A 15,095-nucleotide genomic window follows, 5' to 3' on the forward strand; every position below is an offset into this window, starting at 1 on the left:
CCCTTACAGACTGAATCTGTGAAACTCTGTCTCTTTGGTAAAAAATGATGAGGAATGCTCAATGGGGGGAAACAAAAAACAAGTTTATTCAGTGCAATTAATAATAAAATAAATAAAAATGCACAGCAACATTGTATAGAAACTGGTTCTGGCCCCAGGCTGGAATCACACTTCGTTTAGATTAAGTCTGCAGAGGAACGGTGATCTGAAGGATCCCAGATAGAGGTACCCATCCTGTTCGTGGGCTTCACTGACGTACGTTGCCACGACGCCGTGTGGGTCATGGAAGCTTCTCTTACAAACGCCAGTGTCATGCAGCTCCACCACAAGACTGTACTTTGGCACAAACTTCATCAGTGTCTCTTGACTAAGGAGCTAGAAATAATTATAAGTAAAACAGGAGATATTCAATAGATTTATAAACATCCCATGTGTTAGCATTAAATGGCACAGGTACATTTTTATATTATAGAATTATCTGGATAATCGAAGCATTAACTAGTTTTAGAATTAATTGTTTTAAATTACCATAACATACTGGAAAAACTACAATGTCACAAATACAGTAAGCATGTGCAAATGTGGGAGTTTCACAGTCATTAAACTAAATTACAAGCTGAGTGAAAATGTCTGTTAACGATATAGCTTTTAAGGTTGTGCAAGAGTAACTGATAACATTTTGTGGTTTCTAAGTTTGAGGTAGTTTTGATGCAATTCTCTCCACAACCCTTTTTAGAATGGTGCAAGCTATATCCAGAAGATACTTGTTTGTTGAGTTTCTTCATCAGTTTGAATCATACAGCAACCAATAATTCGAATTAAGAAAAATATATCTATTTATTTTCTGTTTAAAATCTTTGGTCTAAAATATTCCTTAAATTTCAACCGACACTAACTTATATACCTTTAATGAATAGCCACATGAGCACATACTCTATATTGTTGTAACTGTTCATTTCTGGTTTAGCAGCTTAATTTCTTTAGAAACGTAACTGTGAAAATCTAGCCAATATATATAGGCAAAGCTGTTTCTATGAAATGAACTTATTCACAATGTTTATGCATCTATTGTAGCACTTGCTATTCACACATAAATCATGTTTTACTGCTACTTACGTTCATTTACTGCTCTTTGGCACCATCTAGTGGGACACAAATTTGTGTTTTTCACAAATGAAACATTCAACATAGATTTTCTCTCACCTGGACATTGTTTGTTTTTTTGTTTTTTTTCTAATTATGCATCCCTTTTATTTCTTACCTTGAAAATAATCTTTTTAATCCAAGGCTTTTGAGATAGGAAATCATGCATGGAAAATCCAGGATTAGGACGCACAGCTGACATTGCAACCCAGTAACCTCCTGAGCTGCTTGAGCGAATATTGTCAGGAAAACCAGGAAGATTTTCAACAAACAAATCAAGACCGCCTTTATTCAGCCCCGACACGTAACACCTACCAAAAGAATACAAAACAAGTCAATAAAATAAATCAGAATATGTGGTGTTACTACAGCATCAGCAACATTGAAATTCAATTTTATTGGCATTGAAAAATACCAAATGCATACAAGCACTGTACCTCCGGATCCTTGCCATGGTCAATTCTGCCACCAGCACAAAATCCTCATTTGGGGAAAGCTGGACTCCATTGGGAAATCGTAGATCATCCATAAGAACAGTGACTTCTTTTGTTAAGGTGTCATATTCTAAGAGGCTTAGAAGGAAGAAGAAATAATCATGTTAGGTTTGTTTACTGTTAAAACTCTTGATGGAGCAAATAAACGATCTTCAAGTTCAACTGTGCTTCTGCTTATATTATTTTTTAATATACATTTTAGAATGCCCAGTTATTTTACCTCCAATTTTCTCCCCAACACCAATTCCTGCTAAGCTCAGGAGAACTGAAAGGTCAGTGGGCATACTCTGATCCCCACCAATTTCCTCTTTGAGAATAGATTTCAGAGAGCTACCCCTTGAACTTACCAAGTGCCTGGCCATTAGGGTCCACTAATATATATAAATTTATTTTTTAGCAGATGCCCTTACCCACGGCAACTTACAGTTATATACAAAAAATACATAAAGAATTACAGTACAAAATACAATGACTTCAGTACTAATAAGAGTAAATACAAAACACAGGACGATTTGATATCGGGGCAGTTCAAGAGCAGATAACAGCACTGATAGTTACATCATGGTTAGATAGGAGTGCAAGTGAAATACAAAATACTACAGATTGGGTTAAGTGGAGGATTAAATACAGTAAAATAGGAAGCAGATAAGTGCAAGTTAAAGTGCATTAAAGGCAGAGTGCTGTATTGTCCAGAAGGGAAGAGTTAAGTTTTACAGGTGTTGTCTGAAGAGGTGTGTCTTGAATAGTAGCCGGAAGGTGGTCAGAGAGAGATATAAACAGATAGATAGATAGATAACACACTGACACAGAATAAGATCAGGGATAGAGGTTTGTGTTACTGCTCTAAAATAGCAGGTTTTTTTTTTTTTTTTAATATAACCAAACTAACACCAATAAAGTATCCCCAGCACAAGCACAGGGCAGCCACGATATTAGCTTTCACATTTAAAAAAAAAAAAAAAAAAAAAAGTGTACAGAACTGCAGTAAATTAAACCATACCTCTCACACAATGTCAGAACTAACTTGTGATTAAACTACATGTAACATTATAAATAGAATACAGTACTTTATAGATTTAGTGGCCTATATCTTAAGTTATGTTTTACTGTTAGGTAATGGCTAAACATTTAGTTGTAGTGTTTGTACATGTTTGAACCTGACATTTAATTTTTTAGTGGGTTTTTTTTAAAGTCAGTTTCAACATATTTAGTGCAACCAAAAATTCAGTTTTACTGATTAAAAGCAAGACAAGCTTTAACTCCCCCCACACCCCCAAGCCCTTCACTTATTTGCAATCTTGTTTGGAGGCCTTGTTGTTTAGTCACGTGGCTCTGATTTATGATTCCAGAGAAGTATTGTGACACTGACTTTTTATCCCTGCTGGCATCATCAGTGGTACTGTATTAAAACTAGGGCTGTCAATCGATTTGAATTTTTGATCGGTTAATTTATGGGCATTAGTTGATTAAATCGGTAGATTAATCCGTGCTCATTTTTAATAAAGGTAACGATATTATAGCAGCTGTCCTGCATAGTAATACAAAAAAAAATCTATATAATCCAAAATAAATAAATAAGCCAATGGGAATTTGGTCTTTTTATTATTATTTTTATTTCAGTAAATGTAACATCAGTTGTTTACAAAGCTACGTACTTGGCTTCCTTCTTGTACTTCTGAATCTAGCAGAACCTGAAGCACCGAAGAGGTTATGCCATTCGAAATCTTGTTACAGGTACCCACGGACATTCTGGCTATTGACAGGTGATTGCTTAACATGCTGTCATAGTCTGAAATCAAAGAAAGTAATTCCTCATAATTCCTCTATTTGAAGAATTAGTGCATTCATCAATTTAGGTATTTCTGGTGTATACTGTACCTCCATTTTTTATGAGCAAGTTCGTGAAAACGGATTTGTAAAAAGCAATCTAAATATTACTTCGAAGTTCTCAATAACTGTCTGCATGATAAGCAATATCGCATGTAATTTAGCTATGCTTACACCCTAACTTAACATATTTATGTACCACCTCTGCTCACTAATGATTGGACAGCTGCAAAACCAGGGCCGATCTTTGACTCTCCCGTTTGTTAAACCTACTAACCTTCAAATGTTTATGTCCCGCCTCTGCTCACTTATGATTGGACTGCAGCTGAGAAAATGCAGTTCTACTGGTTGATTTTATTTTCTATACAAAAAAATTAATTTGCAATCAACTCTTTGGTTGATTAATCAGTCCGATTCATCTATTAATAAATCGGAGCAGCCCTAATTAAAACAAATGACATTTGAAAATATTTTTCTGGTAGAAGGTATCATGGACACATGATCAGACATCAAGGCCTTCAAGAAAGCTCAAAGGACAGTTTGAGACAGCTACTGTATAGTAAAAAAGTAATATTATTAATATTGTAACTCGGAACCAATCATAAAGTTTGCAAACATCACATGAAAAAGGAAAGGGTGGAAATTATATATATATTTAGCTCTGTACCCTTTGCTGCAAATACTTTTTAGCCTCAGAAATAGAAGACCTGAACATTACCGTCCATCATTAATACCCTCCATGAAAAGGTAAGCGTAGTCCCTCCTCTGCCATTTACTGCTGGAGTCTGTGAAGTAGATCTTTCTACCGTCCCGTGTGACATCAAGGTCATTCACAAAGGACAACCTCTTGCCATTGACTGGACTCTGAGTAGACACCAGCTCTTCCACTTCACCTGAACAAAAGAAGATGGAGTAACAGCAAGCATAATTAATATAGCTTTAACAAATTAATAAATACAACTAGTGAGTGGCTTTATATGATCAGGTACTTGGCACTTTAATTATAATTATTTTTCGTTAAAAAAAAAAAAAAAAGAGACCCAGACCGTGTTTTGTTTAAACAACTGTACATAACCCAGTTTAAATGGCATGCTTCGAGTTTATCTACTGATTTAGCACTTTTGCATACCGTGTAAGACAGTGTCGTCAGCATACACGTGGGTGCTGCTGGGATCAAAGTGTCCATGCAAGTCATTCATGAATAAAGATAAACGATGAATCAGGGGTGAAAAGGAAAAACAAAAACTGCATGTAATGCATTTTCAGATGTGCCTAATGGTGTGCGATAATGGAAAATGCGCACACTTTTGGGTAATGTTAGAATGCTGTGAAAACTTTCAAAGAGGAAAGCTATGCCATGAAGATGGAAAGGCTAAAGAATATATCACTAAAAAATATTTGAATTATATTTTATTAGTAAATTATTCTAATCTTAAACCGAACACAAAAAATGCCATGATTGTAGTGTTTCTCTGTCTACAATTAAGCATTAAGCAGGGGTCTTTTTGACTATAATTCTAAAACAGGAATGTCTATGCAAGTCAAAGTGGCTAAGTTTTAGACTACTAAATCCAACTTTGGTTTAAGGATCCATGTATAAAAAAAATATACACATAAAAAAATAAGGTTTTGTAAAACTATATTGCTGTAGAGTAGTATATTTAATGTCTAATATTCTTTATAACATATTTATAGATGCCCAATTGGTTGATTATAATTAGGGATGTGATTTTGTCACAGTAAAAATATGTAAAAATCACGACAGTGACTGCTACAAATAGACAACTTCACAGAATGGTCATGGCTAAAAAGATTTGAACTTAAATATATTTATTCATGTAATATGCTAATATTTTAGTATTTGTGCAAAGTAAACATATATAATGTATTTAACATGCATTTAATGTTTTCTTTTAATGCACACTTAGTCAAAAGTAAAGAGTTTTTTTTAACAGTACCTTTACAATAACAACGGTAACAGGAATATGCTTACCTTTTAATTGTAACATGTATACCTTGGTGTCCGATGTAAAAAAAAATAATCTAAACACTGAATTTTTTTTTTTTTTTTTTTTTTTTTTTAAATACATGTTCTGGTTGTAAATTGATAATTCTACAAGATCCTTTTCATTAATGTCAATTTAAACACAGTTGTGGTTTTGGTATTACAAGACATACATTAAAAGATTAGAAGGATTGTTCTGCATTTATACTGTTGACAGGTTAAGCACCGCAGGGGAATGACTGCAAGAGCTGCAAATCGGGGTTCATGCTTCTGCAGAACTGTAAACCGCCCTCCCTTTAGGCGTTGCATTATCTAGTGTATGCAGAGGTATATTTTCGACACAAAAGGCTTCAGTTTGTTTGTCCTTAAAGCTGTTCCTTCTGCATTAATTTAATTGTTTGGGCCATTGCTCTGCTAGTTGCTTAGAACTTAATTTCACCACTTTTTTATAGTTGTGTAAGTATTCACCATTATTTGACGTTTGCAAACCGCTTTGACTTTGTACTGAAAGCAAATTCAAAAGACGTGAACTGCTCCTTTTCTATTTTCAAGGCGAGTGAAAACAAATGTCAAAATTCACAGTTTCCATGACCGCCGTGACAAAATCACATACCTTATTATAATTTTTAGCATGTTACAATACAGTCTACCATTTTGTTCACGGATCACTTTAACAGCACATTCCCTCAGTGAGATGCATTAAAGAAAGCAATCTATAAACCACACCAACCTGTGAACGGATTAACTTCAAATATTCCAAGATAGGCATCAGCAACAAACAAGGTTCTATTTTGACTGGCTCGAATGCCAAGGGGTCGCCCACAGTTTGGTTCATCCTTTTGAGTCCCTAAGGAGAATGAAGAAAACAAAATGCTACCACTGTGACTTCCTAAAGAACAGTCAGCGCAGACAGAGTTGTTTGCAATTGTCATTTTTGAAGTAACGAGCCACAAATCAGTACTTACGATTTAAATATTTTTACAAAAGCTTAAGTGGTATATATTTATTTTAAATAAATAGCAAAGTTTAATAATATTATATTTAAAAAAAGTATTAATCTGTTTTACTTGTTTCTTATAAGATTAGAAAGGTCCATTAAAAAAAAATAAAAAAATTGTATTCCAAATGTATCTGTCGGCATAAAATAAATGTAATACATTCTAATTCCATTTTTGTACTGATACAGTTCTTAAATTGATGACAAATAAAAAAAATAACTTATTTCACAATTAAACAAGAACCTCAAATTTGGTTGGAAACTGCCAATCTGGCAGCACTAATTATAGTGATTTGAAGAGAGTTCTGCCAGCTCGTAGCCCTAACTGGGGATTACAAGAGTTTGAATTCAAACCAGTTTTGCTAGCAATGGAGACAAATAGAACTAATTCCAGATCACTTAACTGGGTTCCACAAAATACCACTTTGTTGTCTGGTTCTAGTTTAGAAATGTGAATTGAACTAAATACATCTTGAAGACATTGGAAAAAAAATAACTACTCGTTGAATACATTTGTCATTTATTGAGTGTATTTTAGAATTTCAAAATGTAGCACTATTGTGTGTTTTATAGTTATAGGTGATTTTAGTTTTGCATTTTTTGTCTCCTTTCAAAAAAACATTAAGATAACAATAACAATTTTTATACAGCACCTTTCATAGTGGACCACCACAACAAAGCTCTTTACAGAGGTAGGCTGTGAACTGTGTCATTGCGTCACTTAGAATAGGACATTAACATCTCATCCACAGGGTGGAGCACAAGAAGGTTAAGTGACTTGCTCTGGGTCACGCAGTGAGTCAGTCAATGGCAGAGGTGGGATTTGGACTGGTAACCTTCTGGTTACAAGCCCATGGACTTTAACCACTGGACCATACTGTCTGTTAAGGTATGAAGTAAACTCTTACCTTAAACTGGTGTAATGTAATTGATGCTCTAAAACTGATGTAATGCACCTATGTTGTGTGCTATCAACAATTTACAGCAGTAGATCAATATTACACAGTACTGTTCATAGCTTTCTTACCACAGGGAGGTCTTCCTAATGTTGCCAGGGTATGCATTTTACCATCTTCTATTTTTACAATTTTCCCATCTGCTGTTCCGGTATACAATACACCTGCAGACAAGACCAAAAACAATGGTTTGTCAAGACTGCAAATGCAATATGTTGAAAACGGTGCAAAAACAGCAGGCAGTGGAAAGGCAATCTGTTTCTTAATCAAGTGGGAGCTGCACCCATAGGATGGAAAACAGAATTGTAGGTACGTGGGCAGTTTAACCCATATTTTTTTTTTTTTTTTTTTTTTTCATTATCAATAGACCCCACTATGTCTAGTGTACTTCTCAGCTTTCACTAGATGGCAGAATCAAGCATCATGGCTTTTCATAGTAAAGCAAATTTTGATGTTACAACAGTCAAAAGCCAGATGAAGTTTAAATAGCAAAAGCCTAATACAACTTCGACATGTTTTGAAAAACTTTCATAAAACACCCTTTAAATTATTTTACCTCCAATATTTGCCATAGACTCTGGCCCAATAAGTTGGCCTTCAAATAACCTCTCTGCCTGTCTCAGTTTAAAGTTTGGCTCCAAAGCCCCAGACATAAGAGGAGGTTCTGGAAAGCTGAAATCATATAAAAAAAAAAAAAAAAAAAAAAAAAAATCAGATAAGTGGCAAAACACCAGAGCATTGGGTAACATAACACCCCTGGCAGAGTTGTGGGACTTTTGCAACCAGTTGAGAAATAAGAGATTTCAGGACTAGGCTTTGTTTAGTCAAAAGAAATGTTAATGTACATACTGTGTTGACCAGGGGGGGGGGGGTCACACAGAATTTCACAAATGAAAGAGTTGGTGGAACAAAACTTTTACTTTTGATCAAAAAATGAATTACATATAAGAACATAATACTCTAATAACCCACTTGGCTACAAGCTGAATTAGCCTGTAATTTACCACTACGGGGTGCACTAAACACTGCAACATTACTGGGCTCCAGTCCAAGTAAAAAAAACACCCTAAAAGTTAGCATTAAATCAGCTGTTCTGTGGTCCCTCATTAATGCAAAGCTTAGGCTTGACATAGAGACTGAACTACCCATCCACCCTCCCCAATTTGCAGTTTTGATTAAAATCACATACTCAATGAGTCACTCATAGTGCCATGATATTCCATTCAAAAGGTTAGAACACAAAACCCCAAATCCCAGTTAAAGGCAATTACCTAGACATAATTATGCTGTTATGCTGGTTTAGTTTATTTTATTATTTTTTTTCAACATGAAATCAACCTTTCAATTACAACAAAGCTCAAAAGAATATCCCCATATAGTATACTGGTCAAAATAATAAATGCTTCAGCAAATGGTATCTTCAGAACTTCGCACACTACACTCACCTTAAATACTGAGGCTCTATTGGAGACTCCAAGAGAACTATTGCACCAATCAGTGGAACCAGCAAAGTGACCGCCAGCATCACAAGCGTCACACGAAAAACCTTCCCACTGTAGGAACTGGAAAATATTAGAATGCATGCTTTATGCAGGAAGTAATGACCACTCATTTATTCATAACCTTGAATTCTCAAGCATAATTACTATCAAAACAGAACGGACAAGCAACTTTAAGCATGGCCCAGTTTCTTTCAAGCGGTAGCGTTTTGATTTACGTCCCCTTGTAAAAGTTGACTATGGCAAGCAGTGGTAAAATTGTTCAAAGTGTTGTAAAGCACAGTGATCAAGGTAAAACACAGGCAAGCATGGTGAATAAAGGGTGTCATTTTTACCTCTTGAAAAATTGTATTTTTTTGTTGACCATTACAAATATATTCATAATACGAAACATCTCTCAGGTTTTCACAAGTCAATCATTTGTGTCTTTGTATTTGTTCAGGAATGCCACCTATTTTCTGCATGTTTATATACTGAACTTTGAACACTGAAATTTACAGTAACTGCCTTCAAAGTTTATGGTGCCAATGTCAACAAGATATCATATGATACAGTAAACTCCTTATATTACAATAAAATGAAATGCAAATATTAACTGACTAGAAATAATTACACAGGTAGTTCTAAAAAAAAAAAGAAAATAAAGCCTTCCATTTCTGATTTCAACTGTGTACTTTTCTCTTGTTTCAGCTCCAGGAACCATGGTCACATTTCTTGGTAGACATTACAGATAATGTTGCAATCTTGTGTGAAACTAAGTTAACACAAAAGAAATAAGCAGGGCTGGCCAAAGACAAGTCGACGAGTTCAACTAGAACCCTGTAAGTATGCATCACCTCAGTGTGTAAAAAGCCCTTATTACTGGTGATGTTTGCTAAGGTCTCCTTAAGTGTTCCCCCTCCTAATTACTTTGTAATTAATTCATAAAGATGTAAAGTGCTTCTAATTTAATGGCACTTAATTTGTGCCAGTATTGTGATGTCTTGTATTGTTTATTTTGGTATAACAGTTTAAATAAATAAATGTAAATAAAATAAACTCTTAATAAAATAAACATGCCTAATTTGTTTTAGGTTTAGAGTGTAGTTGATGTTGTTCTATAAAATTTGTACTCACATTGAGATCATTTCGATTTTTCATGTTGTAGTTAATAGCTATATCTTTCCATTGCAGTACTTTCCTGGTTTGCTATTTACTGGCTGGTGCAATGTTTTAAGACGATAACAAATCATAGCGTCTATAGTAAATTGTAGTGTTTAAACAGACAAGTGCTACGCATGAAAAGCAAGATGTTAACTTGTGTAGGCGTTAAAAGCAAAATGCATATTCACATTTGACCTTGAAAGCACTGACCCTTTATCTAATCTGCACTTCACCGCCTTGCTCCACTTGGGGCAACAGAAATCCAGATTACATGTAAACAGACAACCACCCCCCTCTTACAATTCAAATAAGCGTTGAACCTGTATATCAATTTAAAGCACATAGATTTAATAAGAAAAACAAATTAGTTACTAGTAAGACATTGTAGAGAAAAAATAAACAAACTGTGTTGCAGCTCAAGCCTTGGTTACCAGTACCTGTTCTTGTTTTCAGGTGCATGTGACTCGTCAGTTATTATCGTAGGTCTGTTCAACCTTCGATACCGCAACCCATCTGTCTCATTCATCCTGAAATATTATTAAATCTGTATTGGTACTATTTGTACAGACAAAACAAATGCAGTACTTTCTTGTTCCCAATGCACCCCTACTCTGCAGCACTGTCTGCAGACTACAAAACCTCAACACGAGCGAGGCGCAGGACGATGACGTCAGTGAAGTGTCACTCAGCTTTTAAGCACACGGTACTATTAAACACCACCCACTTCATTTAACCCGTTGCACCTAAACCTGATAAATCTATGGAGACGTTTCGACTGCTTTCATTTAATTCTTAGTTGTTCCTATTATTTTAAAAGCAAAACTTATTTTGACGGGATGACTGTTTGCTACTCTTCACAAAATGTTTGTCTATACTCTGGCTTTAAATGCAGTACTTTGGTTTTAGCTCTATTCGTCCAAAAATAACTTTGAAAAAAAAAAAAAACACATAATGATAATATTTGCCACGTTGCATCTTTTCCTAAAATACTTGCATTATATGTTGGTTCTTACCTTAATGGTAATGATTTTTGATATTTGATATTACACTGATTTAGTTTGTTAAACACTTTGCTGACCTTATCACACTGCCCACTCGCCACTCTTGATATGCCACGTACAGCTTAAAAAACTACATATATGTAACCGATATAATATTGTATACTGTGCAAAGCAGAGCCTGAACTTAGTTTACATCTGATACATCCTATTTAGCTATATATTATATATTCAAAACAATACATAATTCCCTACATTAAGATTGCAAGTTGTTAATTTCAGTGCTTTTTCACTTATTGTTAACAAATAAATCAGTTGAACAAAATAAACAAAACACCGTCTTCTGGTTTTAAATTATTTCTTTCTTTCTTTCAGCATTTATATCAATGCTGGCCACACTTGTGATTTAACCTGTTCCCATAATCTGTCGATAATAACTAGGCTTTTACACTTATCTTTGTGGTAATGAACAGTTTTACTTTTCAAGTGGTGAAGTTCACACTCAGAGTACTGTCAATACCAGCTGGCGATCAGTGCTGACAGTTGCTCAGATCACATTGCAAAACCCCATGCACTCACTTTGCCATTTATTACACTCAGAACTAAACACATGTCCTCTTGACTAATAACTGTTGGAAATTGCTCAAACAACTGAGTCAGTAAACCTGAGGTAATGCAATAGTAAAGGAAAACAGAAAGACATATAAAAATGGGACATGCAATGCCCAGAGCTGCAGTACTGATGGCACACTGTACATTACTTCAATTTGAGAAATACTGCAAAATATAATCTGGTTAATATGAAAAGATCATTACAACACCACAACTAAATGAAGAAAAAAATACAACACAAATTCAAAATTGCTAAACCATGTTAAGAGACTTTTTAAAAGTATTTTACCTTAAACTAATTTTTAACGCAGGTAAGTTTGATTAAAATTTAATTTAAGCTCATGGTAAAGTAGTATATAGTACGCAATATGGAACATCGAAGCTGTAATTATATTCAGCATGACATGTTGAAACTGTTGCGCACAAGAATTGTAAAATTTACACAGTCCACTAGGTGGCTCTTTTATGTACTACTGTACTACACTATCAATATGGTTCCTATATGCTGACCTTATATTTTCAGGAGCTGTCCTTAACATTTTACATTTTAGTTCATGGTCTTACCTTTGACAGTGCATTGCCGTGGGTCTCTTCTGTCTCAGGATACTGTATACACACTGATTTAATGAACCACAGTCCCCTGTCATGACTCAGTTCATGATGTGTCACAAGCTGGAGGCTGCTCCGACGTCGGTTCAAAACCTTTTGTTGGTACTAATAACCCCGAGTACTCATTCGATAAGCTTTAACGTAACAACATTGTTGAAAAATTTTTTAAAAATATATTTATATATATATATATATATATATATATATATATATATACACACACACACACACACACACTTAGAAAAACCAACAACTATCTACAGTAAAACAATTTTACAAATGCTTGCCTTTTATCTGAATTCTGATTCTGCATTTATCCAGTTCTCAGATAACTTCCAAAGAGACCGAACAAAGTCTTGTTTCCAACATTATAACACTTTAGAAAGCATGGACCATGTGCACTTGTGCTATTTTCATATGCTGTATATGCAACATGTTTTATGAGCACCTCAAGTTGCAGTGACACCCCAACTATAATGGGCAATAATATGCACCATTCACAGTCATTATGCATTTATTCATCAATCCCAATGTCCAAATACTTGTCATGTAATTTGACTGATATTGTAGCGATATATATATATATATATATTATATCTATATAATATATATATAATATATATTATATATATATATATATCCCAATAATATATATATATAATATAGATATATATATATATATATATATTTATATATATATATATATGTTATTCAATACGAGAATATAACAAGGTTGCTTCAATGCTCTTATAAGTAACCATTTTCTTTAGAGTAGCTTTAATTTTATAATAATTTTCAATATAAATAGGTATGTAAATAAGGTTTCTGGTTTTTGGTTTTAACTGATAAACTAAATACCACAGGAATATAATTATTACTTTGCGATCACATTCATGGTATAGTTTACTCTGTTTGTTCAGGCAATAGAGTTAGAGTGCATACTGTGATTTCAATCTGTGCTGTTTGATTGGAGCTGTTTACAGGACAGTAGTACATTTAACAGAATAAACGTTCAATTCATTTTTCAGACTATAAACAAATCAGAAAACCTGATACCTCCAATTGTGGGGATAAAAGCCCAACAGATTCTGAAAAAGGGGAATAAATAAAAAAAAAAAAAATCAAATCCCTTGTTATATAGCAAAATGAAATAATTAAGAAACCAACATGGATCCTGATGTTTAATGGAATACTGTCTTTCAAAGGGTGTGATATTATGTACTAATATTTTCTATAGCTGTGGGTAGTACTGTATAGGCAATATACAGAAACATCCAGTAGTTTAAATAAACCACACACAAAACAAACATGAACACTTTGATTTGAAATATAACAATAGCCCATAAACAAAAACAAGAAATATATTTCACAGTTTGAATATAGTATATCTAGGATTTGTTAATGAGAAATACCCTTTTAAAACATTTGACTTTAATAGTGAACTTTTACACAGAACAGACATGAACTGATGCACAGTACAATTTCATATGAATCTGCAAACACTGACAGGTTTGTAACCAATGACAACGACATTCATTTATAATTTTAATACACACTGGCATTGGTTAATATTATCATTAGCAAAATAATTACTACCATTGAAGCCAATATACATTACGTGGTACGGATTCCAAATCCTTTATAGAAACAACAAAAGCATGAGCATCAAAACAGAATGACATGAACAGCACTGCATGGAACCATTAAGACCCTTTTGTAAGAGTTTGTAAGGCTATCATAAATGCACTTAGGTTATCTTTTCTATAAAGCAAGCTGCTGTGTTTTCTAAGCATAAAAATGAGGTATTTCTGATTTTGTCCAATACTAGGAGTGCAGAGTCTGTTTTATTATTTCAAATATCGACTGGCTAGTACGTAATGAATGCCTCTTTGGAAATTACAACATATTAGGGATGCACCAAATCCAATTTTTCAGGATTTGCCTATATACCAAATCCATCTCAAAAGATTCGTCTGAATACCGAACCAAATACCGAATCTACAAAAACTGTCAAGAAAACTGAAGGAAACTATTGAATGAAAAACAGACTGGCAGCTACTAAGAAGGGACACATACAATCTATAGCTTTGAGCCTTTTAGTTAACAGTATTTTACCGAATGGAACCTCTGGGCGTGCAGTCATATTCCAGGTACCTCAGTAAAAACTCATAAAATGCTTTCTTTTTAAATTCTCAACATGGTTGTATCAAGTCTGCATGTTATTCGTTCACGCTAAAGCGACTGCTGCCACGTGTGTAGCCTACTTTAAATTACTTTACGATTTCAGCTTGAGTGCACAAGCTTACTTGATTTGAAAAACGTCATGAACGATACAAGTAACTTCTTACATTACTTGGTTTGATTAAATGAGCAGTACACAACAAAATATGAAAGTTGATTAATTTCAACAAACGACAACTTGTTAATGAAAAAAAAATTGTAGCCTACTATTATTAGCCTGCTATATTTACACTAAAACAAGAAAAAATATAAGAATGATCTCGTTCTCTCTTGCCTTTTTCAATAAATACAATTAGACAATAAAAATATACTAAGATAACAACTGCCTAGCCTAAGTTTAATTCCGGTAATCGGTTTTGTAATCTACCAGCAGCTTCTGTTGAATGCACATCGCTAATATAATAGGGTTTTCTTAAACCATTTAAATGCAAAACATGTATAGGTGTTATGATTTTGAATGTTCGGTTCTTTGGGATTGTATTATTGTCATTGCTTATTACGCCCCGGCACTATGGCAAGCCGTTTTAACATTTAATCCTCAATTGCTGATATCAAGAATGGCATTTCTGAT

At 34.1% G+C, this 15,095-nt stretch overlaps 1 protein-coding gene across 2 annotated transcripts; it reads right to left on the reverse strand.

Moving 5' to 3' along the window:
* Positions 1-62: 62 nt before the first annotated feature.
* LOC121315768 (adipocyte plasma membrane-associated protein-like) lies at positions 63-12,303 on the reverse strand. Of its 2 annotated transcripts, XM_041250154.1 has the most exons (10): positions 12,239-12,303; positions 10,502-10,591; positions 8,868-8,984; positions 7,979-8,094; positions 7,494-7,586; positions 6,200-6,316; positions 4,183-4,357; positions 1,581-1,715; positions 1,262-1,454; positions 63-375 (listed from the first exon to the last, which is right to left on the reverse strand). In XM_041250154.1, the coding sequence occupies exons 1-10, from the start codon at positions 12,250-12,252 to the stop codon at positions 166-168; spliced, it is 1,260 nt and encodes a 419-aa protein (XP_041106088.1). In that variant the 5' UTR covers positions 12,253-12,303; the 3' UTR covers positions 63-165. The 2 variants fall into 2 exon arrangements, with proteins under 2 accessions (XP_041106088.1, XP_041106089.1); XM_041250155.1 differs by lacking the exons at positions 10,502-10,591; positions 12,239-12,303 and adding an exon at positions 10,038-10,063.
* Between the last annotated feature and the right edge of the window lie 2,792 nt (positions 12,304-15,095).

The sequence above is a fragment of the Polyodon spathula genome, chromosome 5 (genome assembly GCF_017654505.1).
Source record: "Polyodon spathula isolate WHYD16114869_AA chromosome 5, ASM1765450v1, whole genome shotgun sequence".
NCBI classification, from domain to species: Eukaryota; Metazoa; Chordata; class Actinopteri; order Acipenseriformes; family Polyodontidae; genus Polyodon; species Polyodon spathula.

Bases quoted from the DNA above. Each gene is read 5' to 3' on its own strand.
- LOC121315768 (XM_041250154.1), bottom strand. The intron at 6,317-7,493 runs GTAAGAAAGCTA...CATTCTCCTTAG, and splicing joins ATTAGGAAGACCTCCCTGTG to GGACTCAAAAGGATGAACCA. The intron at 4,358-6,199 runs GTTGGTGTGGTT...TCTTTTGTTCAG, and splicing joins TGAAGTTAATCCGTTCACAG to GTGAAGTGGAAGAGCTGGTG.